This window comes from Hypanus sabinus, chromosome 14 (assembly GCF_030144855.1).
Source record: "Hypanus sabinus isolate sHypSab1 chromosome 14, sHypSab1.hap1, whole genome shotgun sequence".
Classification (NCBI taxonomy): Eukaryota; Metazoa; Chordata; class Chondrichthyes; order Myliobatiformes; family Dasyatidae; genus Hypanus; species Hypanus sabinus.
This window is the reverse complement of record NC_082719.1, coordinates 59,396,897-59,422,632: the sequence shown is the minus strand read 5'-3', so window position 1 is coordinate 59,422,632 and position 25,736 is coordinate 59,396,897. Positions and strand designations below refer to the sequence as shown.

Genomic DNA, 25,736 nt, shown 5'->3' with positions numbered 1-25,736 from the left:
AGCAACAAATACTACCACCAATTATCTAACCCTTTAGTAAAGCAAAATGTCGGAAAGGATCGTCAGCAGATCTCTCCATTGTCAAACTGCCAATATCCTGGTGATGGCTGCAAATTCAACGACAGCTGGCACATGAAACCATTCCCACAAGCTTGTCAAGTTGCAGGCATTATCTACCCACTGCAGACAGGTCGATTTTAATGGACGGTGAATCCTTCTCAAACTGCAGTTGACTCCAATCAGAGAAGTAGGTTTTTAGAAGCAACCTAGATGAAAGGATTGAGGATTTAACCATGGGTATTCCAGAGAAGATTTTGTATGCTGAAAATACAGCTGTTTGATTTGGAGAAAATAAATGGCGGGATGATCTGAAAATCTTTATATGCTAACAATTGTCCCTTTGGTATTAACAACGGCATTGCCATAACCTCATGTTATTTGAATTATGATATTATGGCATTACAACCCAAAGGTTTCAGGTCAAACCTTGCCATATTTCTAACAGAGAATCTGATTGATGATACTTTGCAAGTCAAATTTGTGCCATGGTGTAAATGAGCTACATAAGGGCAGATGAACTGATCTGATAGAAAGGATATCAATGAATTAAATGTGCTTCCTGCAGAGAATCAATAATATTGTGGTCCAAAATGTCAGTAGGGATATTGTCAATATTGATAAGTGTATATCTACTACAAGCTTGTTCATGAAACTGAATTTAATCACAAAAAGCACAGATTTTTAAATCAATGTTAATCAGTTAGCATTCTAGATCTACCTATAATCTCCAGGTTATCACCAAAAGACATCTAATGGGGAACAGATTATCCTGGGTGATTCTTACCACAATAACTGAATTGATGGGCTCCCATGTCAGAAATTGGTGGAAGTACGTGTAGTGCCTCCAGAAACTTATCTCCTTTTTGTCTGCATGTCATATCATCAAAGAAGAAAAATACCATAAAGAAAATACAGTATTTTTATCATTGAATTGAATAACATCGCAATAAAATCATATGCTGAATGTTTCTATTTGTTTTATTATCCATGAGGAAATAGCTGAACAACTTTTATAACAGTTTAATTTCTTATATATGTAATTATCTCAATAACAAAAAACAATTACAATTGCAATACCAAAAAGTAATGAAAATTGCTGAAAATCGGAGTCAGAATGTTTTAATATATTTTCCACAGTGAAATAATGAATATTTGTTACATGGAACAGAAATACTAACAAGATAACTACTAAACTTTGTCACTGGCATTTAATAATTAAGATCTCTGCAAACCAGAACTTTCAGTTATTCAGCTGACTGGGGGTTATTTATGAGTGGAACCATCTTGCCCAGGAAATCACAGACATAACCAAAGTGAACAGTCAAACAATTGTTAGCTCAGATTTGCAGAGTTTAGCATTCTTTTGTTTGCTAAATATTGATTTTCTTCAGGCTGTACTTGTTAAATATAAAAATGTTCTGCTACATTGATATAATGCAATTCATGCAAAAGGAATAAGTATTAGAAACAAATACTGCTGGAAGGGTGGGTCTGGGGAGCAGATTCTTTTTGGCCATCTTATTTTGCAACACAATGATAAGTGCAACAACTGTGTAGACGTTCTGTCAAAAAGAATCATGTATTAATTTGTAGTTTGGTTAAATCCTCAGTTTCATAAGTGTTCAAACCTACTACTTAAGTTGTTCAATTGCATAATTATCTTCAATTCAACTATGATCTTTTCCAGAACAGAGATGAGTCACTGAGTTTACATTAAGTCACCTGTACTATAACTTGCATTCCCATCAGCTTCTGATTAGATGGTAAGTAAGTAAAGGAAGGATTTAATAGTAACTAAAATATAGACTGGTTTCTTCTCATTTTCTTGAATTTTAGAATGCTCATGAACAGAACATATTCATTTCACTCATCAACAAACATTCTGGGATCAAGCGTAACCTTACATACAACCTCAAAGCAAAATCCTATGCTTTCCACAAACTGTGTTCCGATTACTTCTGGTAATTAGATCTAGCTTCATAATGTGTGCCTATCATAAAAATATCCTAATTAAATTTCAAGAACTACTATTGGTATTTCCCAGTAACTTTATTGATGTAAAGTCATCCAAAAGTCCAAAATGAGAACAATGAATGACTGGAGATCTGTCATGAAACCACAAATGACACGAGGGTAGAGATTGAAAAGTTTGGTCAAGGGAATCAAAAACAGAATTGCCGGCCTTTTGTGCTTGGCAATGAAAGGCTTAGCTACCAATGATGGAGCAAGTAAACTTACAGGAGATTAAGAAGTCTGATGTTAAGGAGTATAGACATCATGCAGGGTTGTTGGAGTTATGACAAGGGGTGGGGGTGGTTTATGGTAAGATCGTGGAAAGAAAGGATGCAAAATTTAAAATCTTTTCATTGCTTAACTGACAGCAACAGTAGGCCAACAAGCATATGCCATTCCAAGATGGCGGCACGACGCAACTTGCAGCGGCCACTCCGGAGCTGATTATCTGTTATTCGTGAAGTGGGGTGCCATGCGCAATCATAACCGATTGAAAATGGACATGGGAGCACGGAGGAACATCTCCAGGAAGACCTTCTTCGTTGCTGCTGCTGCTGTGAGGTCCGGGACTCTGCCGGGAAGAACAGGCCCCCAGTCCTCGGGGTCGCGTTGCCGATGGCCGTTGGTGGGGCCGTCTTAATACGCTCGGCAGAGGATGGTACTCGGAGAAGCTGTGCCAGAGGGGATGGTCGGTGGCTCGAAGGTTCGACAGACTCGGAGTCCGCTGCGGTTAGGTTGCTTTCGGTGTGGGCCGCGTCTGTGAGGCTGGTTTCGACAGAGCTTTTGTTGTGTGCTGCGTCTGCGAGGCTGAGTTGGGCGGCTCCTTGGAAGTCCATAGCGAGGGTATTCCCCTCTGCCACCGTCTGTTGGGACCGTGGAGACTTGTGGAAACTGCGTGGTGATATCTTTTGAACTTATAGTCCTTTAACATCTTTGGACTATTTTTACTGTGCCCATTGTTTTTTTTATCAATTATGCTATTGTTTGTACTGTTGTAACTATATGTTGTAACTATGTGGTTTTGTGCAGGTCTTGTAGCTTTAGTTTTCGGTCTTGTTTGTCTGGTGGATTTGGAGCTCCTTTCCGGGGAATGCGCTAAGACGGTAGCACGATATTAAAATACGCAGCAGCCTCTCCAGACTCTGGATTGGGGATTGCCAAATGTTATGTGGATTTTCTAGTGTAGTCTGTTTTGTCATATGCTTTTGTGATATCATTCTGGGGGAATGTTGTCTCATTTTTTAACTGCATTGCATTTGTGGTTTCTAAATGACAATAAACTGAATCTAAATATGCCATGACTAAATGGAATGGTGAAAGCTACATAAAAGGCACCCAAGTTTTGGTTGGCCACAGTTTACAAAGGGTAGAATGTAGAGGGCTAGTCATGTGCAAGTTGGCATGATCAAGTCTAGACTCAACTGGGGCATGGATAAGAGTTTCAGCAACAGGTACACAAAATCTGAAAGTTAAAAATAAGTGAAATGGTTGATTCCATTGAGGGTGTGGATATGTGGGTAATTTGGGGTTGAATATGGCATCAAGTATGCAGAGTGTTTGGTTCTACTTTGGAGAACTGTCAGGGAGAGTGCAGGAATTTATGGTGTGAACTGAAAACTCATTCCTTGGATAAACCCAATACTTAAAAAGTGGACCCATCTTTTATTTGGCATGGTTTTAACAAACAGCTTATCAACTGAGACAGTGGGAAGATCTTTGGAAGATGGTGCTGGGTGTTCTCAGCTGACATGTGTAAATTAATTTTTCTGTCTCTTATGATTCACCAGGAGAAGCAAGTAAATAGGAGGCAGTCAAGGATCACAGTGGGAGAGGGCAAAAAGCAGCCATTGCAGCTTATTGGCTGATTGATTTGAAACCAGCAGATGGAGAAATGAATATTTTGTTTCCTTCCAGCTGGATGGGCTTTTCACCAGAGTGAAACTTCCTGGTTCTGATGTGTTACTAAAGGTCCCTCCTGAGGTATGACTGGGCCTAACATATCTTTGATGCTGAAATTCTTGTAATAAGGTAAAGAAGTTTAAATGAAAACTCTAGTTTGATGCAGCTGATGCTAAAATTATGCCATTAAAAACATTGGAATACTATAACTGGAATATTTGATAATCTTGCAGTGAGAGAAGAAACAAACATTTGACATAAAAGTTCATTGAAGAAATAGGATACAGTACTGCCTAGCGCCCAATGTTTCTCCACACAGTGCCCAGGTGAACCTGGCTTGAAGCTTCCGCTGAGCAAATCATCACCATTATCAGGGAAATAACACTTCTGTGGCAACTGTTGTTTTTCCTAGCACATTTTGAGCAGTACATATATAATTACCTACATCAATAGTTTCAACGTTATCAATATATAGCATACTCTTCGATAACCTGACAGTATGTCCACTTTGTTGATCTATTAATCTCCAGCTTTCGGTGATGATCACTGGCCTTTCATCCTATTAAAGCAAAAATAGTATCAGATTATTTGATTTCATTATCTAAAAATAACAACAGACTGGTTTACTTGTTAAACAAATCTGACACGTTGTTTTATCTTAGCACATAACAGGATCTTTGACAATGATTACAATGATCTCTTTCCTTCTTTCCTTCCATTTCCCAGGCATTTTAAGCTAAGTCGAACGGGATTCAGCTAACGATCCCTTTCGTGGGCCAGCAGGAACTCATTAAAGTTTTTGCTACAATATGAGAGAGGCCTACGTACCAGAGCTTACATTCTGGAATTCTCACATATGTGGGCCTCTCCTGTCATGTGCATGAACCTAGATGGAGCTAAAATGTGGGACAACCTTTTCTGTAGCAGCTTCCTTCTTCACTATTAGATTTATTTCTGCAAATTAAAAGTTCCATGCTGCAGACCTACCAGAAACAGGAAATATAGACTGCATCATATTGAAGCAATAATCTACAAGCTGTTATAATTAGATCATTTAAAATAAATTAAAGCTATGGTATTGAACTCAAAACAACAGATAGATCATGGAATCAATTTCTCTTGTTGGAATACCACACTTGAGGCTTCAACAGGTAAACTACATGTAACCACCAGATGTTTAAGCTCATTAAGTGAGAAAATCAGAATTTTAATATCAAGATTACACAATCAAATTATGACTATCAAGTCTATCATAATGTCTCCTGTTGATCAACATGATGGGTTACTCCCTTCATGGAATACCAACTTTGTTTGTCATTTTAAAATCTTTATTTAATATGGAACTAAGAAATTGACCAGGAGATATCAAGCAAATTCAGCTTGGATATATTACCCTCTTTTAAAATATCAATGGATTTCTGCAGGCTATGGTAAAATTTGGACACATCCAAAACTGAATTCTGCATTTATCAATAATTGCCAGTTAAGACATTTAATTTCTGTGAGACTGACTTGCTGCATCACAAAAATGACCCCCAAACACTTAATAAATTGGAAAATAGCATCTTGTCAGTGTAAAAACAAACATAAAGTTCAGATCAAAAGCAATTTCATACTAGTCTGACTGTTCACATAACACTAGATGGTTATTTATGACATAGTTTGCAGAAATATATGAGGACACTGAATCCCAGTCTAATTAAAGAAAAAATGTTTACTTCAGAGAAAAAAAATTAGACCATAAGACATCGGAGCAGGATTAGGCCACTCGACCCATCGAGTCTGCTCCACCATTCCATCAAAGCTGATTTATTATCCCTCTTGACCTCATTCTTCTGACTTATCCTCATAACCTTTAATGCCCTGACTAATTAAGAATCTATCAATTTCTGCTTTAAATATACTCAATGACTTGGACTCCACAGCCATCCATGGCAATGAATTCTACCAATTCACCACCCTTTGGCTAAAGAAATTCATCCTCATTTCTGTCCTAAATGGATGTTCCTCTATTCAGAGGCTGTGCCCTCTGGTCCTAGACTCACCCACAAAAGGAAATATCTTCTCTATTTAATTCTTCTGAACTCCAGTGAGTACAGGCCCAGAGACATCAAACAGTCCTCATATATTAACCTTTTCATTCCTGGAATCATTCTCGTGAACCTCCTCTGGACCCTCTCCAATGCCAGCACATCTTTTCTTCAGTGAGAGACACAAGACTGCTCACAGTACTCAAGTACGATCTTCCCAATGTCTTATAACACTTCAGCATTTCATCCTTGCTCTTGTATTCTAGTCCTCTCAAAATGAATGCTAACTTTACATATGCCTTCCTTACCATTGACTCAACCTGCAAGCTCACCTTTAGGGAATTCTGCACAAGGATTCCCAATCTCTTTGCACCTCTGCTTTTTGAATTTTCTCCCCATTTAGAAAATAGTCTAAACATTTGTTCCTTCTACTAAAGTGCACAACTATACACTTGCCTACACTATATGCCACCTGCCAATTCTTTGTCCATTCTCCCAATCTAAGTTCTTCTACAACCTCCCTGCTTCCCCACAATACCTGCCCCTCCACCTATCTTCAAATCAACAGCAAACACAGACACAAAGCCATCAATTTTGTCATCCAAATCATTGATGTATAACATGAAAAGAAGTGGTCCCAATACTCTCCCCCTGTGAAACACCATTTGTCACTGGCAGCCAACCAGATTAGGCCCCCTTTATTCCCACTCTGCATCCTGCCAGCCAGCCAATCTTTATCTACGCTAGCATGTTTCCTGTAATACCCTAGGCTTTTATCTTGTTAAGCTGCCTCATGAGCAGCACCTTGTCAAAGGCCTTCTGAAAATCCAACTAAACAATATCCATTGACTTTCCTTTTCTATACTGCCTATTAGTTCTTTAAAGAATTCCAACAGATTTGTCAGGCAAGGTTTTCCCTTAAGGACACCATGCTGACTTTGGCCTACTTTATCAAGTGCCTCCAAGTATGTTGAAACCTCATTGTTAATGATGGACTCCAACATCTTCCCAACCACTGTAGTTGGGCTAACTGGCCTATAATTTCTTTTCTTCTGCCTCCCTCCATTCTCAAAGAGTGAAGTGACATTTGCAATTTTCCAGTCCTGCAGAATTGTTCCAGAATCTGTTGATCTTTGAAAGATCATTACTAATGCCTCCACAATCTCATCATTCACCTCTTTCAGAACCCTGGGATGTAGTCCAATTTGTCCAGGTTGACTTACCTACCTTCCAACCTTTCAGCTCCCCAAGCACCTTCTCCTTTGCAATAGCAACTACAGTCACTTCTTCCCCTGACACTCTTGAATATCTGGTATGCTGCTAGAATCTTCCACTGTGAAGACTGATGCTTGTACAGTTCATCTGCCATTTCTTTGTCCCCATTACTATCTCTCCAGTGACATTTTCCACTGGTCCGATATCCACACTTGTCTCTCTTTTACTCTTTAAATATCTGAAAATACTTTTGGTATCCTGTTTTAAATTATTGACTAGCTTATCTTCAAACTTCATCTTTTCTCTCCATATGTTTCTTTTTAGTTGCCTTCTGTTGGTTTTTAAAAGCTTCCCAATCCTCTTACTTCCCAATAACTTTTGTTATATTATATGCCCTCTCTTTTGCTTTCGTGCTGTCAGACTTCCCTTATCAGCCACAGTTGTCTCATTACCCCTTTAGAATACTTATTCATCATCAGGACTTATCTATTCTGTGCCTTCCGAACTGCCCCCAGAAACTCCTCCAATGCTGTTCTACCACCATCCCTGATCGTGTCCACTTCCAATCAACTTTAGACAGCTCACCTCTCTCGTGCCTCTAAAATTCTCTTTACTCCACTGTAACACTGATAACATCTGACTATCTTCTCCCTTTCAAACTGTAGGGTGAATTCCATCATATTATGATCACTGCCTCCTCAGGGTTATTTTATCTTAACCAAATCTGGTTCATTACACAACACCCAATCGAGAATTGCCTTTCTCCCAGTGGATTCAACCACGAGCTGCTCTAAAAAGCTATCTTAAAAGCAATCTAGAAATCCCCTCTATTGGGATGCAGTACCAACCAGATTTTCCCAATCTACGTGCATATTGAAATCTCCCATGACTGTTGAGAAGCTGAGGAATAAAAACCATTACCTGCTGTCCTGGATATTTCCAGGTAAAGTCCACCTGTAGATCTGGGTCTCCCAGAACAGTGCAGGTCACATTAACTTGCTCCCCACTATTTACTGTGTTTGAAGCCTCTATAGTTGCAGTTGGAGCTTGACTGTGAGCTGAAATATGATTAGTTTCAAGGAGAATATCAAATTTCCAGTTTCAGAAAATGTTATCAAATTTTACTGTACAAAATGTGGGGAACTTTTTCCTTGTCATTCATAGTGTAAAACTCATGTTTTTTTAAGATGGAAATCTTGTCATTCCACAGAACTCTGACTATTAGAAATGATTTTGTATGATTTTTCTTCACTTAACTCTTTGCCTGAAGAGAGATGTGTAATGTAGTTCAGGTTTCAGCTCTAATGGAAGTTCTAAACCAGGGGCCGGCAACCTTTTTGCCGCTGTGGGCCAGATCGTGTGTTCATGAGCGGATGGTGGGCCAGATAAATGCCATAAAAAATTTGAAATATGGGAATTAGCCATTTAAATACATCTAGTTATGTTTTGCCTCAAATTAATGAATAACACATGCTAGAAAATCATTTGTGCTTAAGGTTGCCTGCCCCTGTTCTAAACCATTGTTTGTTCCTGGGCTGGCATTCTGACTGCGGGTGTACTATTCTGATACAACATGGATCGGCATTATCTAACTGTCAGGAATCTGAAATCCACCTGGTATTGTGACTGTTTACATAAACATCAAAGTAAGGCCCTTAGGTAATAGTTTTTTATCATCAATCCTAGGCCCAAAGATACAAATCAGTTTTGCAGCCAAGTTACATTGCAAGATTTGTAGCATATTTTACTAAATCTAACACCATAACCACTTATATATTAAACAGACACAATACCATTGTAATCAGATAATCTAGGTACAATCTCAACACATTGTAATGGACTTTTCTCATCATTACACAGCATGTAACAGAAGAAGGCAATACCCAAAGCAAATGAAGTTTGTGACTTATTAGCTAAAAGGTCTCTCAGAACCAGTTTTATGTAAGCACTGGAACTGACTCTCCCTTGTTGTTTGTCACTGTCTCCCAAATCCACCCTGTTCACCTTCCTTACTCAGCACAACCTGACTTATCTTACACCTCTTCTCAGTCCACTAATTACTTCAGACTCCTGTCTCACCACTCTTCTTTATGCTGGCCATCGCACCTCTCCAATCCCAGTCCTAATACAGCGTTTCAACGTGAAACATTGACAGTTCATTTTCTCCCTCAACCCACTGAGTTACTTCAGTGTCTACTTGTTGACCCTGAGGTTACAACCATTCAAGCTGGTGTACTAGATCACATGTCAAACAAGACAGTTGTTACACTCCAGTTCAGATAAAGCATATTTCTTTCTGATGACAGTGCAGTGTCAAGATATAAATCTTTGCATGCTTTCCATTAAAAATGGTATCTCTGCTTAGTTGAATGCACTCACAATTTATGTTGTGATTTAGAAAACATTTTCAAAGTTTCTATTTTCTGCCTGTGGTGATTTTGTTGATAAATAAATAGAAATGAAGGGTGTGTCACAATTGTTCATGTCAAATAACTAATTTAGCCTTGTATTTTCAATAGATAAACACTCTGAAGGTCCTCTTTAAAAAGAATAAGTAATTGAAACATTCAAGGAGTAAACACATTACTCATTGTGAAAATAATAATCTGTCCTTATCCAGCTATGGAATGATGAGGACCCAAAGTTTTAATCTCTAGCAAAACCAAGTTCCTTAGATGGAGTGCTTCCCTCAGCCTGTACAAATTCCAGTGGCATGATTTTAGCCAGCGTCAGCATCAGTTTTGGAGCAGGGAACACTAAAATTTCCTTCCTGCGTGTCTTGAATTATTACAGCTTACATTAAAAGATCAGTGACAGGAATAATATTGAGTTTTTACTTCAAATTGAAATGACATGAAACATACTTTGAAAACTCAGCAATGGACAAGATGAAATGATACAGCAAGTTTTCATAAATGAAGAGGACGTACTCAATGCCATGACTCAGGCAGTCCTACATTGTGTTCAGTACTGGCTGGCAACTCTAGCGAAATGCTGCTGGTGCCAAACCGTATCAATCTCTGTGTTCCTTTGGGTTCATCAGATGTGTGGAGAGGGTGAGTTTGCTACAAGGGCAATAGCTTGCTCTCCATATTGTACTGCCCAGGCTTGCATATCTAGACAGCTAGGGCACAATATCCATGGTTGACCCCAACCGACAGAGGCCTCCCTCACTTTATGCCTTACCAGGCTTAAAGTTGGATAAATCCTCATGATTTATGCCCAAGCTGCTGTGGAAGGCAAGGAAAGAGGTTGCTACAGCTCTGGCTAGCATTATTAAATCTCTGTTGGCCACAGAAAATGTGATCCCTCTTCAAAAAGGGCAGCAAGGAAAAGTCCAGCAATTACAGACATGTGAATACTACTACAGACATACTACTAACATCAGTAGTAGTGAGATTATTCCCTACTAGTGATATTAGATTTACATGTCTGTAATTGATAGGTTTTTTAAAAATCTGAGGGACAGGACTAATGATACATTAGAAAGGAAGGAACTGATTAGACATAGCCACCATGGTTTTGTCAAGGGCAGGTTTTGTCTGACCAATCTGAAAGTTTTAGGAGGTAACTAAATATATGACGAGCATGCGGTAGGTTTGCGTATGGATTTTGACAAGATCTACATGGGAGGTAAGTCCAAAATGAGGATTCTGGGATCTAAGACATTGGTAATTTGGATGAAAAACTGTAATGGAAATAGGAAACAGCGGCTGTTGGTAGGGGGTCGATTTTAATGATTGGATGCCTTTAGCTGCTGGTGTTTCACAGGGATCTGTGCTGGGGCCTTGCAGTTTGTAATATAAGTAAATGATGAGGCTATAAGAGACATAATTAATATGTTTGCAGATGATATGGAGAATGATGGAGTTATTGACAATATGGTGGGTAATTTTGATGTTTTGCCAAAATGGGCTGACAAATGGCACATATAGGGTTCAACCTGAAAACACGAGGAGGCTCATTCATTTTGAGTGTTCTAATGAGGCTAGGACTCGCATCATAAATAGTAAGATCAGAGGAAATACTGTGAAATGCTGGAACTTTGGTGTGTTTATGGGATACTAGCTTTCACTAGTTGAGGCATTGAACACGAGAACAGAGAGGTTATACTTGTTTTATAAAACACTGGTCAGCTGGAATACTGTGTGCAGTTCTGGTCACCGCACTAATGAAAGGAAGTATTAGTGCTGGAAAGGGTGCAGAGGAGACTCACTGGAGTATGACTGGGATGGGCCAGTTCAGTTATGAGGAGACACTGGAGAGGCCAGGTCAAGCCTTATAGAAAGGAGGTTGAGGGGAAATGAGTGAGGTATGAACAAATTGTGTTATATAGAAAGGGTAGACTGTAGGAGACTTCTTCCTTATCAGAGGTGAACAAAACCACATAGATTGAGAGTAATAGTAATAGTAATAGAGTAAGAGTAATAGAGTAATAGTACTGTACTTAGAGAGGCTCTCAGTTGGATCCTTTACAGCAAGGGTGGTGAGTACTGGGAAAACACTGCCAGACAGAGTGATGGAAGTGGAGTCACCAACAGCATTTAAGAAATCGCTGGATATGCACCCAAATTGCTTAGGCATAGAAGACTACAGGTCAAGTGCTCGATGATGGGGTCAAACTAATGAGAGTCTGTATTTCCTCAAAGAATCTTTGAACATATCATTGAATTTTTTTCCTCTATCTGGTAACTTCTTTGCCTAACAGAACTCATTCACCAGTCAGTTTGCATTGGCAATATCTCCACAATCACCATCAACCCAAGTGTACTACAAGGCTGTGTGCTTCGCTCTCTGCTCTACCCCCTTTATACTTGTAACTGTGAGGCTACGCACAGTTCCGAAGCCATATTTAAGTTTGCTGACTGTCATTGGCAAGGCAAAGGTGGTGACTACTGTTGCTCGTTTCTATTGTTGCCATGATTTGTTTTTTTCTCTCTCTTTCTCTGTGCACATTGGGGTTGGTCTTTATTTTTTTTAACTGGGCCATTTTGAGTTCCTTGCTTTTGCGACTGCCTGTAAGCAAGCAGATCTCATGGTTGTATAATTTATACATTCTTTGATAATAAATGTACTTTGAATACTTCGAATCAACATTTAGGAGAGAGATGGAAACACTGGCTGAGTGGTGACACAACAACAACCCCTCCCTCAATGTCAGCGAGAACAAGGAGCTGAATATTGACTTCAGGAGGAGGAAATCAGGGGTCCATGAGCCAGTTCTCAGCAGGGCATCAGAGGTGGAGAGGGTCAGGACTTTAACTTCCTTGGCATTATCATTTCAGTGGATCATAAGTGCTATTACAAAGAAAGCACAGCAGTGCTTCTACTTTCTTAGAAATTGGCAATGATTCCACATGGCACCTAAAACTTTGACAAACTTGTATAGATGTGCAGTGGAGAGTATACTGACTGGTTGCATCATAGCCTGGTATGGAAACATCAATACCATTGAAAATAAAGGCCTATAAAAAGTAATGGATACAGCCCAATCTATCTTGGTAAACCCCTTCCCAACATTAAGCAATATCTACAAGAAGTTGCAAGAAAGCAGCGTCCATTATCAAGGACCACCACCATCCAGGCTGCTGCCATCAGGAAGGGGGTACAAGGAGCCTCAGGACCCATAGCACCAAGTTCAGGAACAGTTATTACCCTCAACCATCAGGTTCTTGAACCAGAAGGGGTACTTAACTCAACTTCACTCACTCCAACTACTTAACTCAACTTCACTCACTCCAACACTGAACTGTTCCCACAACCAAAAGACTCACTTTCAAGGGTGTTCTCGATAGTTATTGTTTATTAATCATTATTTTTTTCTCTTTTTGTATTTGCAGTTTGTTGTCTTTTTCACATTGGTTGCTTCTCCATCTTCTGTGTTTTCAGGTGAGGCAAACCTTCACCTGCGAATATCTTGGGGTTATCTCTTGTGTGCTCTGCTCCTAGTGTGACTTCCCCTATATTGGTGATACCCGACAAAGATTGGGGGACCTTCACACCGTTTTCCACTAAAGTTGGGATTTTTGGTGGCCACCCGTTTCAGTTTGACAACCCATTCACATTCCAACGTTAAAACAAACTGATTCTCTATAATCTACCCTTGAACTGCACGCCTACTTCTTTGGAATTAGTCTCGTTTTTGGATTATTTCTAATCCTCTTGGCTTTGTCATACAATGGGGCAACCAGAATTGAACACAACACTTCAATTTGCTTGCTTTATTCTCCATGCTTTGATTATTGAATTGTTGCCTTATCAATCACCTTCTCAAGATGTCCTGCTACTTTCAGTTATTTGTATATGCATACCCCTATATACTTCTCCAGCCACAATCCTTTTGAAAAAGTATTGCTTCTGCTTATTTTTCCTCACTTTTCTCCATATTAACCTTTATCTTCCATGCATTTGCCTATCCCACTAGCCTGCTTATATCTTCAGGCAATCTATCCTCTTCACAATTCAAAATATTGCCAAGTTTGTGCCATCCCCAAATTTAGATGATGTGGCTTCCACTCTCAATTCAAGGCCATTGATATCGATCAAGAAAAGCAATGGGTTAAAATAGTCAACAATGGGTTAATTGTGGAGCAGACTTAATGGGTTGAAATGCCTCATTCTGCTGTGATATCTTCATGATCAGTCTGTGGTCCTCTGGTACCACCCTGCTATCCAAAGAGCATTAGAAGCTTATCATCAGTTCCCCTATGATCACAATATCCTCACCTAAATTCCTGGAATGCTCCTATTCAGTCCTGGTGAACAATGTATTTTATTCTAGCCAACCTCTTACTGCTGGCATCTTTCCAATTTTTAACATATCCAATGCCTCCACTACCACCTCCTTGTCATTATTTTGGAAACACAAATTTCCTCTAGTAAAGACGTATGCAAAGTATTCATCTAGTACTTTAAAGAGCCCTCAACATTCATGTGCAAGTTCCCATTGTTGTATTAGTACATGCCCCTCCATGTACAGTACCATCCCAAATGCCTATAGTATACTTTTGGATTCCCATTTGTATTGGCAGCTAATCTTTTTTCATTCACGTTCTAGGCCTGTCTTATTTTAATTTTCGGTTCCCCTCTGTAATTGACCTGATTTTTGCTGGTATTTACAGCCCAAGATTTGTTACACAGATTTTTCTTTTGCTTTACTTTCCTCTGTATTTCCTTCATCAATTGTGGAGTTCTGGATTTGCTTGTTCTTTCTTTGGTCATTATAGGAATGTGCCTCAATGGTACCCGAATATCTCTTCATTAAAGTCAGCACATCATTCTGTTATGGGTTTGCCTGTCAATATGGCTCCAATTTGCTTGGGCCATATTCACTCTCATGCCCTTCTCCCTATTAATTGACTTTGCTTTGGAAAGCTCCTTCTGTCTCAAAGCTAATCTAAATCTTATTATTTTATGTAGGTGTAGTATGGAGAATAAAAAATTGTTCTGCACTTTCAATTTAACCTGGTTAAAAAGGAATATTTACATGAATCCTAAACTCAATATCTGTATTAATATTAACTTGCTTTTATAAAATTAAAAATATTTAAATAAAATGTGAAGATATTTAAAAACATCAAGGTATTTAAGATAGCAAATGTGTTCCTTGCCATTATGCTATGAATTTGTTTCAGTAAGGTATCTGATGTTACCTTCAGCATAAAGAAGTAGGTAATTGCTAGATGTCTGCAGAGCTCCTTCCAGGCTTGCTGTGCAGTGTACAACCCCCTTCTGCTCTAGTTTAGGATGATGAATAATAAATCCTTTCTTTGCATCATAGCTAATGAGGGATCCATCGGCAGGAATTTCTTGAGGAGGGAATTCTCGGTGCAATGTGACACTGGCCAAAGGCGTGCTCACCCGACAAGGGATTACAGCAGGCTGATCAGGTCGAAGGTAGATTATATCAAAATAATTGATAGATGGCACAAATAGTTCAGCTGGATCTGGGAAAATGAAATAAACAAAAAAAAATTTTCCAATATCTTTTACAATTCTCTTAATCGTCAAAAATGATTAAAAAGTTGGACTTTGTTTATCTTTATCCTAAAAAGGAACTGGAAAATATAAATAGATAAATAGTGTCTCGGTAAAGTTTAAAATGTGTAGATTTAACTCCTAAAGTAAATGCTTTAACAGAGACTAACTACCTGTGAAGTAGATATATGTTTTGCCCGTTTTCAGGTCATCTTTGCTACACTCCAGCCCATCGCAGAGGATTACCCAGCAGCTGTATTCTCCAGTGTCCATAGTCCTCGCATTGTTAAGTATGAGCTGACTGTATTTACGGTGCTGAATTATACTGAGGAAAAGAATCCAATTTTAACATTATGTTGATTTTTTTTAAAAAACATTACTTTTTTGGTTATTATATGAAAGAAAAGGCTCTGCACAAATTTTATTGAACATTCCTGTCTCATTACATTTTGCCAACTAATAAAACTCCTGTTTTACTCCTGTAGGAAATGTTCCCAAAAAAATGGAATTTAAGAAAACCTGGGTTTGATCTCCCAGATATAATCTTATGAAATACCAGAACACTGATTTAAACCTAAACACAGAACTTCAAGTATGTGATACTCTAGTACTTTAGCAGTGACAGCATCTGAAGTATTTAATAAATAATATCAATATTTTCTCTTATATCCTTTGATTTGTTTGATCAACATGCTGTTAACAGTTTTTGAACCAATTCCTTCACAAATAGCAGCTAATTAGTATACGAGGTGGGAGGAGGATTACTTTTTGATGCACAGATTTCATTTGAAGCCTCTCAGTTTTGTCTGCCTTTCCTCAGCGGTAACATGATTCCTTAATTTGCTCCATGACCAAACTTAAGTCAACATGCTGGTGTTTGAGGGCCAATTTGACCTTTTAGGCTTTGTTGCCTCTCTTTTTTTACAGTTACCCTGGAAAAGCTAAGACGACCACTTCCTCTTATAGAAAATCACATTTTCAGTGGGAAGGCAGCACATGCGAATGCAGCAGCCTCTCGAGTGCTTTTTTGTTGAAAATTTGTTTTTTTTACAATCCAAAGACAATTCTACTCCAAGAACATTTGGTACTGCAAGGCTACCCCATCAGTGGGCAGCTCATTGATTGGAGTAGCTGGACTGGTGCCGGTGGCGGAGCCGGTTGAGATCTCGAAGGGGTCAGAGGTGTCAGAGGGGCCCGTCGGGATGTCAGAGGAACCTGTCACAATATCGGAGGAGCCGGTTTGGGTCCGCTGGAGCTGTCCTGGCTGCAGACAAAGGCAATTGAGGCCTGAGCCCGGCCTCTCAGTCTCCAGGATGTAATATGGTGGTCACAAACTGCTTGTTCCTTCTTCCAGTCAATAAAATTGATGCACCATCAATAACTCACTCTGAGACGTAAAGGCGAGATATCGGCTTTTATTGACTGAGAGGCCGGGCTCAGGCCTCAGTCGCCTTTATACAGGGGTCTTTGGGAGGAGCCACAGGAGCAGCCAGCAGGGGGCGTGTCCAGACAGGTATATGTAGTTCACCACACATTTCACTTGTGATCACAAGACTCTGTTGGACAGTGATAATGGAAGTTGCCACAGGCCTGTTGCCCTTGTCTGGTGGAGGGATAATCGACATGGGAGCTGAGCAGCCTCTGATCTGGTGAGAACAAGCCTTGGGCTTGCCAGCTGCTTCAGACCAGGTGAGAGATATGGAAGCCCTACTGCGTGGTTGAGCTCAGCTGGGGCCTGGCCTCTCCTGTCAGTGCTGCCCTCCTCTGTTCGCATGGTGGAATGACAGGCTAGATTGTATACAGGATGTCTGCACTGCCGGGAGTCTGTACCATTGATTGCTGGACATTGTTGCTCAGGGTCTTGGACTATGTTTTATTTTCAAGTGATTATGTTCCTTTGCTCGATATCTTGAATTATGTTACTCACTATGTTGACTGTTTGGTTGCTCTTTTGAATGCTTTGCACCTTGGCCCTGGAGGAACACTGTCTCATTCAGCTGTATGGTTTGAACGATAATTAAACTTGATTTGATTTAATTTTGAAAAGGCAAATTGTTAAATTATTTGAAAAATTGAACTTTCTTGCTTTTTATCTCCCAAAAGAATAAAATAGATAAAGCCAGAAAACATTCAAATTCCAATAACAATAAAACTCTCTCTTTCTCAAAATAGCTATGAGTAAATTAAAAGAACTATAGTATAAAACATATTAAGCAAAGCTTTAAGATGAGTTACATATCAGAGAAAATAACCAAATATGTGTTAGAGGATTTTAAAAGACAAAAGATACAGCATCTTAAAAGACAAAAAAAAAGGAGGAAGAGTTAAGGAGGGAATTCCAGGCTCCATGCCTTGGTAGTTGACAGCACTGTGGCTATAGTGAACCATTTAATTGTAGGACTGATCATGAAATCAGAGATGGAAGAGTGCAGCAGTCTCTTGAGTTATAACTGCATAGTCAAGAATGTAAGGAAACCTGAATGCTGGTGGAAGGGCACCAGGATAAGGATAGGGCGGTCAACCTGAACAAAGATGAATTCATTACTTTTACCATGATAACAAATGTGATGAGCCACTAGTGGGAATGACAAAAACCTGAGTCTGGAAATTCAAACAGCGACTTCCAGGGCAGGATGCAAATTTGACAAGGTTCAATACACTCAAGGACTTGAAACAAATGGAAGACTTAAAATAGAAGAGTAATTTGTAAAAGCAGAAGTTGAGCTGTTCCTTTGAATAACAGAGGATGTAAAGAAAATGCACATTCAAGCCTGGTGCAGTTCAATCTGCAATGATCTGAACAGTTAACTCTATTTCTTGCTCTACAGCCTGACCTGCTGAGCATTGTCAGCCGTTTCTGTACACATTTCAGATTTACAGCACCTGCTGCTTTCCCCTTTTACCTTAACCTGGAGTTGTTTAGACTGGATGGGTAACCCCAGCCAATGTTATCGCCTTTGCAGCGCAGTTCGAGAGCCTGTCCAATGGATAGATTCAGTGTTTCTGATGGTTTCTGGAAACGGCCCTTGTCCAAAACTTGGGTCATGATGAAAGTGGGCTTTAGGTCTCTATCGATGAACACTTTCTGCTTTCGCACCTTTTGACTTCTTGCCTTATTTTTTTTATCCATTACTCTAATTTTATTCTGTCCAGCTGTTTTTTGCTTGTTTTTTGCAATCCGCTCTGGGGTCCTTTTATCCTTCTTTTGACAATCACCTGAAAAAATGTTCAGAAGGAAGAAAGATCAATAAAAGTTGACACTTAGATTAATCATAGTGCTTCAGAAATCAGTGAATAGAGATGGAGGCTTTTGTAGTAATTATAGCTGATCAAAATGTGGTAATGCTAATTGTTTAATTATAACACAACATATGTTCCAGACTAATGAAGCACAATTATCAAAGTAATAAGTGATTGTTTTTCTCACTATCTGTGGTATAAGCTCCTATTTCATGGAAAAAAAAGTTGCTCCCTCCACAACATTGCCTTTGCCAACAATGGTGGGATAAACAGCTCAAAACAGACACTGACTGTTCCATGAATACTAGGCATTGTCTCCCTATACCAGGGGTCAGCAACCTTTACCACTGAAAGAGCCACTTGGACCCGTTTCCCACAGAAAAGAAAACACTGGGAGCCGCAAAACCCGTTTGACATTTAAAATGAAATAACACTGCATACAACGTTTTTTTTGCCTTTATGCTATGTATAAACAAACTATAATGTGTTGCATTTATGAAATTGATGAACTCCTGCAGAGAAAACGAAATTACATTTCTGCATGCAACAAAAACATTTTGAACTCCGAAAAAAAGACGTTGGGTTGAAAGTTACTTTTAAGTAAAATATTCAATGTCTATTTGAGTCCTTCTTGTATTTATGAAAAACGCCGAACTTAAATTTTCCGCCAGCAGCAAACCAAAAATAACGTCAGCCAGCTGTCATCCTGAAAAATGAAAGGACTATTTCACTGAACAATGAAAAAATATGAATATAAGTAAAATAATAGGCAATTAAAATATTTATCATACTTGGTTAATGGGATTTCTGCTCCTGGACCTCAGCGCACAGCGTCTGCACATCAGGGCTGTATGATGTCACCTTCATCTTTACACAGGATCGCAAGCTGTCATCTGTGAGGTTTTCAATATCACTCCATTTGTGTTTCTGAGCAAGAACGGCCTTCTGACGGGCAACATCTTCAAGGTCTGCTGTCAAGCGTCTAAACTTGGACACCCATATGTCTTTGTCGGCTATGTCGGCCAGTTCCATCTCAAGATCAGGTTGACTCACACCTGCCAATGCAGTCGTATTCAGTAGGGAAGGATCGATGCTTAAGGGAGTGACCGGGAAGGATAATGTGTTTTTTTCCTCTCTGAACCCACAGAAGCGTTTCCCAAACGATGTTTGCATTGCGATGATTGCAGAATGTAAATACTCCGAAATTATCATGTCGTGACCTTGTTTGAACTCTCTCAAATTGGGGAAGTGAGACAAAGTGCCTTTCTGTAAATCTCTGGCAAGCACTGTCAACTTGCGCTCGAATGCCAAAACATCCTCCAACATGTGCAGGGCTGTACGTCCTTTCCCCTGAAGAGCTGTGTTCAGCGTGTTCAGGTGCGCTGTCATGTCTACCATGAAGTGTAGCTTTTCCAGCCACTCTGGCTGTTCCAGCTCAGGAAAGGTGAGCCCTTTGCTGCCCAGGAAAGTTTTCACTTCTTCCAGACACGCGACAAAGCGTTTCAGCACCTTCCGTCTGGACAGCCAGCGATAAAAACACGTTGTAGCGGTGTCAGTAAACTGCAGTCAAAGATAGCTTTATTCGAACTAAACAGCCTTGCTTTTCAGCTTCCCTCAACCCAGCCCCCATGGACGCAGATGCTGCAAAAGACGCGTACTCACAAACCCCCGTAGGCTATCTCCCTTAGCCGGAATGCTGGCTAATTGTGAGCCGTTTTATGATGTGGCAGGAAATGTGTCGCTACACTTAGGTTGTACAAGATCACCATAATTACATTTCAAAAGCTAACAAACTAACATAAAATACATTTTAATTAAATACTGACCAATTATTTCCCAAAGCCACAGGGAGCCGCAGCACAGAGGTGAAAGAGCCACAAATGGCTCGGGAGCCGCAGGTTGCCGACCCCCGCCCTATACTGTATGTGTGCTCCGTTCACAATCAGAATCACGCTTATTATCACTGACATTATTACAATTTATTGTTTTGCAGCAGCAGTATTGTGCATTACATAAATTATTACAAATTACAACAAGTAATATATAAAAATTAAATAAATAGTTCAAAGAAAGAGCAGAATAGTGAGGTAGAGTTCACGGACTGTTCAGGAAGCAGGGAATAGAGGGAAGAAGTTGTCCCTAAAATGTTAAGTGTGCATCTCCAGGCTCCAGATGGTACTAATGACCTGTTTCTGTGCTGTACTTTCTATGACTCTGGTGACATGTTACACTTCATGGATTTGTCTGCTTGAAGCATGGTTTCAACCTGCTGCATGTAGTTTGCTATTCCGTAGTTGCTTTGAAAAATTTCAACAAAATCCTTGAATGTCTTCCATGTGATTTTCTCCAGTCCCACTAGAAGATCTTTGAATTGCTTGTTATTGATGACCTGTTTGATTTGTTGTTGTTGTTATTTTCCACGCCATGTAGCATAACAGATGGAAACCTTGCCAATTCTTCAGCACTGAGTCGCTAGCTTAATGTTCAACCCAGCACAGATGCGAGGAGCTGGCTGGGAATGCAGGAGCACTCACCAGTGCGGATGCCACTACACCGCTGGCCAGCTCTTTGATTTGTAGACTAACAATAACGCCTTCCTTAATCTTGGCATCAGTTTTTTTGGGAAACATCTGTATCAAATATCAAAATCTTTCAAGGAAATTTTTGTGTTTGGTGACAGCAGATTCTATCTTTGCAGTCTTAAACCCAATAGTTCTACTTTTACCTTTGACAAACCCTAGCCTCTGACCAGGTCATTTAACTCAGATGAGGCTCTCTCAACATAAAGGGTTCAAAATCTGTATCAGTATCAGGGTTATTTTCCATTCCTGGCTCGTGTATCATGGCATCTTTGTCTGTCTCTTCTGGTCTCCAATTCACTGGTGGCTTTGGTACTGGAAGACTATCGTCATGCGGCACAGGGCTCAGGGTATTCCATGGATTTCCGGTTTAGCAGAGAAATCAGGCACACTGCTCAGACAGAAGTAGCAGTCTGTCACATGATCCTTCTGCTCTCTCCATATCATTAGGCCAGTAAAGGGCATTGACTTCCAAGTACCTCTGAGCCAAGCTCCAGAATCAGCAGAGCATGGTGCACACCAAATGCCCTGCCAGATTAACTAGCCTTCTGCTCCTCCCATTTGATAAAGGTAGCCTTGTTCCAGCCTAATGGTGAATTTTGAGGCCACTCTTAATATGTATAAGACACAAAATTCTGGAGGCACTCACCAGGTCAGGATGCATCAATGGATGGGAATGAAGAGACAACGTTTCAGGCCAAGACACTTCATCGGGGGGACTTACGTGCATTTTGCTTGCTTGTGCAGCTTTAGTGTAATTTTAAAATAAATGGTGTCCAGGAGCAAGTGATACAACACTACATCTATTGCTGTTTCTCCTTTACTAGGAAGTGATTTTCATCTTGAAGCACAACAGTATCTCTATTTGCTGCTGTTCCCACCAAATTGGGACAGGTGAAATTTCAAGTTGCTAACTCATCCAGCAAAATCAGATGAACTGGTCAATTACTTTGTGGTATTTGGCTGTTTGTAAATCAGCCATTGCCCTAGCCTACAGTACACTTAAGAATGCATTTACAAAAACTGATGTTGAAGCAGCAACTTGAGGCTTTAACAGCTGCTGTCAAAATGTTACTTCTTTCTCTCCACTTATGCAGGCTTGTTCCAGACTATCCAGTGCTAGAGAATGCTATTGATTTTTCTATTTATGAGCTGCAGTTGAGACCATCGACCATAAGACATAGGAGCAGAATTAGGCCATTTGGCCTATTAAATCTGCTCCACTGTTTCATCATGGCTGATCTATTTCCTTGTCAACCTCATTCTCCTGCAATTTCCCCATAACCTTTAACTCCCTGACTAATCAAGAACCTATCAGCCACCCCGTGAATGTACCCAATGATCCGGCCTCCGCAGCTGTCTGTGGAAACTAATTCCACAGATTCACCAACCTCTAGCTGAAGAAGTTCTTCCTAATCTCTGTTCTAAGTGAAGTCCATCTATTCTGAGGCTGTGCCCTACATGCGTAAGACACAATTGATACAAAAGATACAATTCCCTTTATTCTCCTCAGTACATAACATCTGAAGTAACTGTGAATATGCTTGAGGCCAGCAGAGAGTGGGCGGGGTAGGTTCCAAAGAAACTCTGCACAGAAGTTTCATACACTTTCTACTCCACATTAATGACCACAAGTTTTCGACAACATTCTAAATCGTGGACAAAATCACTTTTCCCAAAAGATGATTCTCTTGAAAGCCAGAGTGTAGATTTGCACCTTGACTTGCGGTGTTTTATGAAACCTCAACGACCTTACTTTGTGTCTATACAGCATTTTGCCTAGTTAGACTCCTGCGGGGAAACCTATGAAATTAAAGGCAAGGCGTCGACTTTATTTATCTACTGCCAGATTTAAACCCGTATTTCATAATTGATTATAAGTTAACACAGGTATAGAATATATAGAGCTGAATGGTCTCCTACTTTCAATGACTGTCCATATAGACTAACTTCTTCACAAATACATATGAAAAAGTAACATTTTACATGCAGAGCGCTCATTTCACCGGAGCAATCAGTTGCGGAGAAATTCGGACAAAATGCATTTCAAAATAACCCGAGTCAACATTAAACTTGTCAGCAGCGTTCTGCATTCGGAATTCCGTGTCACTTACCCATCTGTAAAAGTAATTCGGTGAAAAAGACAAACAGCAAGACGGCATGAAACTTCATTTTACAACTTTTCTAAGCAACGTAAAGCCTTTCAGAAATAGATAATTCTTTGAAAGTGTCTTACTTGCTGAGCTGCTAACTTTATTGTAAAAGTGTAGCAAGCTATTGTTAAAAACTTGTCTGGAATTTTCAAATGTGTCAAAATATATAGGTTTCCAAGAATTGGGTGAAGTATTTCCTCCTTGTAGGAAGACTGACCCCTGGCGGAAATATGCTACTACAAGAAGGTGCTCTGCTATAATGTGAAGGAAGTTACAATAAATTCGACATTTTACGCAAGTCTTTATTATTGCACAGCTTCCTTGGAAATATACCGAGTTTATAAAGAAATAATAGCGTTTATTATGCAACTTTATATTATAACAAACAGCTTTTATCAATGCAACCTCCAAATTCTGTATAATTTCAATATACGCTCTAGCAAGTCCCGATAAATCTTCCATTTATTGTTACATGATTCAGCACCCAAAAAATTTATTTTTATAAATGTCAATCGAATCTGTACATTTTCAGATGATTAAGCAAATATAACAGTTAATAAGCATTTTAAAATTATATAAATAGAAAACATTTCTGCAGACAAGACCTGTGGTAGAATATTTTGTTCTCTTTGGCATCATCATTCCAAAATTAGTTCCTCTGCCTTTTACCCATTTCATCTCCTACTTACACCCATTGATACTGTTTTCAGTTTCAAACATTTGTCTAATTTCTCTATATAAATTACACCCATATGACCCAAAATAGGACCAGGAGGACAAAGGAGAAATCTTTTTTTAAAATTCATTGTCATGAAATAAATCTAATTCTAATGTACAATTTAATGGCTAAAATGTTTCTTTCCTCAAAGATCATGCTTAAACTATTGAGAATTTCCAGTTTCTAATTTATATTTCCAATACAGAGTTTTGCTTTGTTTTGTATGTTGACCATAACATCATGGTAGTGTGTTGCTGTTTTTAAAATTAATTTGACTGGTGCTTATTTCATTTTTAACACCAATTTAGGTTTCTCGAATAACTGTAGCCCTGAGAGATATACAACCTAAACCATTTAAAACAGAAAAAAAGTGCAGATGCTGGAAATCCAAAGCCATACACAAAATACTGGAGGAACTCAGTGGGTCAGGCAACATCTATGGAAAAGAGTAAACAGCTGACATTTCAGAATGAGACTCCTATTCAGGGTGGAGGAGCACCCATTCCCGTTTTGATCCATGACCTCTCCTTGTGCCAAGAAGAGGAGGAACACCTTATATTCTGTCTAGGCGTCCTCCAACCTGATGGTATGAATATTGATTTCTCTTTCCAATGAACAAAATGTCACCCCCCCCCCCCCCCCGATTCCTCACTCTGACCCTTTACTTCTTCTCACCTGCCTATTACTTCCCCCTGGGTCCTCTCGAACTTGAGCAATTTCAAGTTCCTGGCTGTCAAGATACCTGACGATCTGACCAGTTTCCAACATATCAATACAGCTATAAAGAAGGCAATATAGCGACTACATTTCATTAGGTGTTTGAAGAGATTTATTTTGTCAATTAAACCACTTGAAAACTTATATAGATGTACTGTGGTGAGAATTCTAACAGGTTGCATCACTGTCTGGAATGGGTGTGGGGGGACTACTGCGCAGGACCAAAAGAAGTTATAGAAAGTTGTAAAATTAGTCAACTCCATCTTGGGTACCAGTCTCTGTAGTATCCAAGGCATCTTTAAGGAGTGGTGCCTCAGAAAGGCAATGTCCATTCCTAAAGACCCCCATCACCCAGGGCATGCCCTTGTCTCATTTTTATCATCAGGTAGGAGGTACAGAAGCCTGAAGGCACACACCCTCAGTGATTCAGGAACAGCTTTTTCTTTCTGTCATCCGATTCCTAAATGGACATTGACATAAACAATACCTGTTTTCTTATTAAAAATGTATTATTTGCTTTTCCACTATTTTAATCTATTAAATATACATACTTAATGTAATTTATTTCTATATTATCATTATTGCATTGAACTGCTGCTGCTAGATTAAATTACACGACACATGCCTGTGATAATAAACCTGATTCCGATTCTCCTCCCCTATCAGATTCGTTCTTCTCCAGCTCGACACTTGCCACCCACTTGTCTTCAATCAGCTTCCAGCTAGTCTCTTTCCCCTCACCTCACCGCCATCTTCCCCTTGCCCCTCAGTCCTGATCAGGTGTCTTGGTCCGAAACGTTGACTGTTCACTTTTTCCAGTAGATGTTGCCTGACTGCTGAATACCTCCAGCATTTTGTGTGTGTTGCTAAAACATTTCATACACTGTGGTCACAGAGGCGGAGTTTATATAATTCCAGTGGGCTACCTTTTAACTTAACTAGACTATAATGAGATCAATTTATTAAAAATATGTGGCCGTGAACTGTTTTAAATTGTAAGGATTTGGTCCAACACAAAAAATTGCAGCTAGAAGTCCAATGAAGGATATTCGACAATTTCTCTTTCCAGAGTTGCTGCCTAATTTTGAAATTCTGGAATTGTTTCTCTGTCGTAAATCAGTAACCTCAACGAGCA

General features: G+C 39.5%; 1 protein-coding gene across 2 annotated transcripts; it reads right to left on the bottom strand.

Moving 5' to 3' along the window:
- Positions 1 to 2,342: 2,342 nt before the first annotated feature.
- pdgfrl (platelet-derived growth factor receptor-like) lies at positions 2,343 to 25,575 on the bottom strand. Of its 2 annotated transcripts, none has more exons than XM_059989288.1 (6): positions 25,528 to 25,575; positions 18,098 to 18,410; positions 15,368 to 15,519; positions 14,870 to 15,163; positions 8,139 to 8,275; positions 2,343 to 4,531 (listed from the first exon to the last, which is right to left on the bottom strand). In XM_059989288.1, exons 2-6 carry the CDS (start codon positions 18,322 to 18,324, stop codon positions 4,343 to 4,345), a joined length of 999 nt encoding a protein of 332 aa, XP_059845271.1. In that variant the 5' UTR covers positions 18,325 to 18,410; positions 25,528 to 25,575; the 3' UTR covers positions 2,343 to 4,342. The 2 variants fall into 2 exon arrangements, with proteins under 2 accessions (XP_059845271.1, XP_059845270.1); XM_059989287.1 differs by lacking the exon at positions 25,528 to 25,575 and adding an exon at positions 23,128 to 23,371.
- Positions 25,576 to 25,736: the final 161 nt, after the last annotated feature.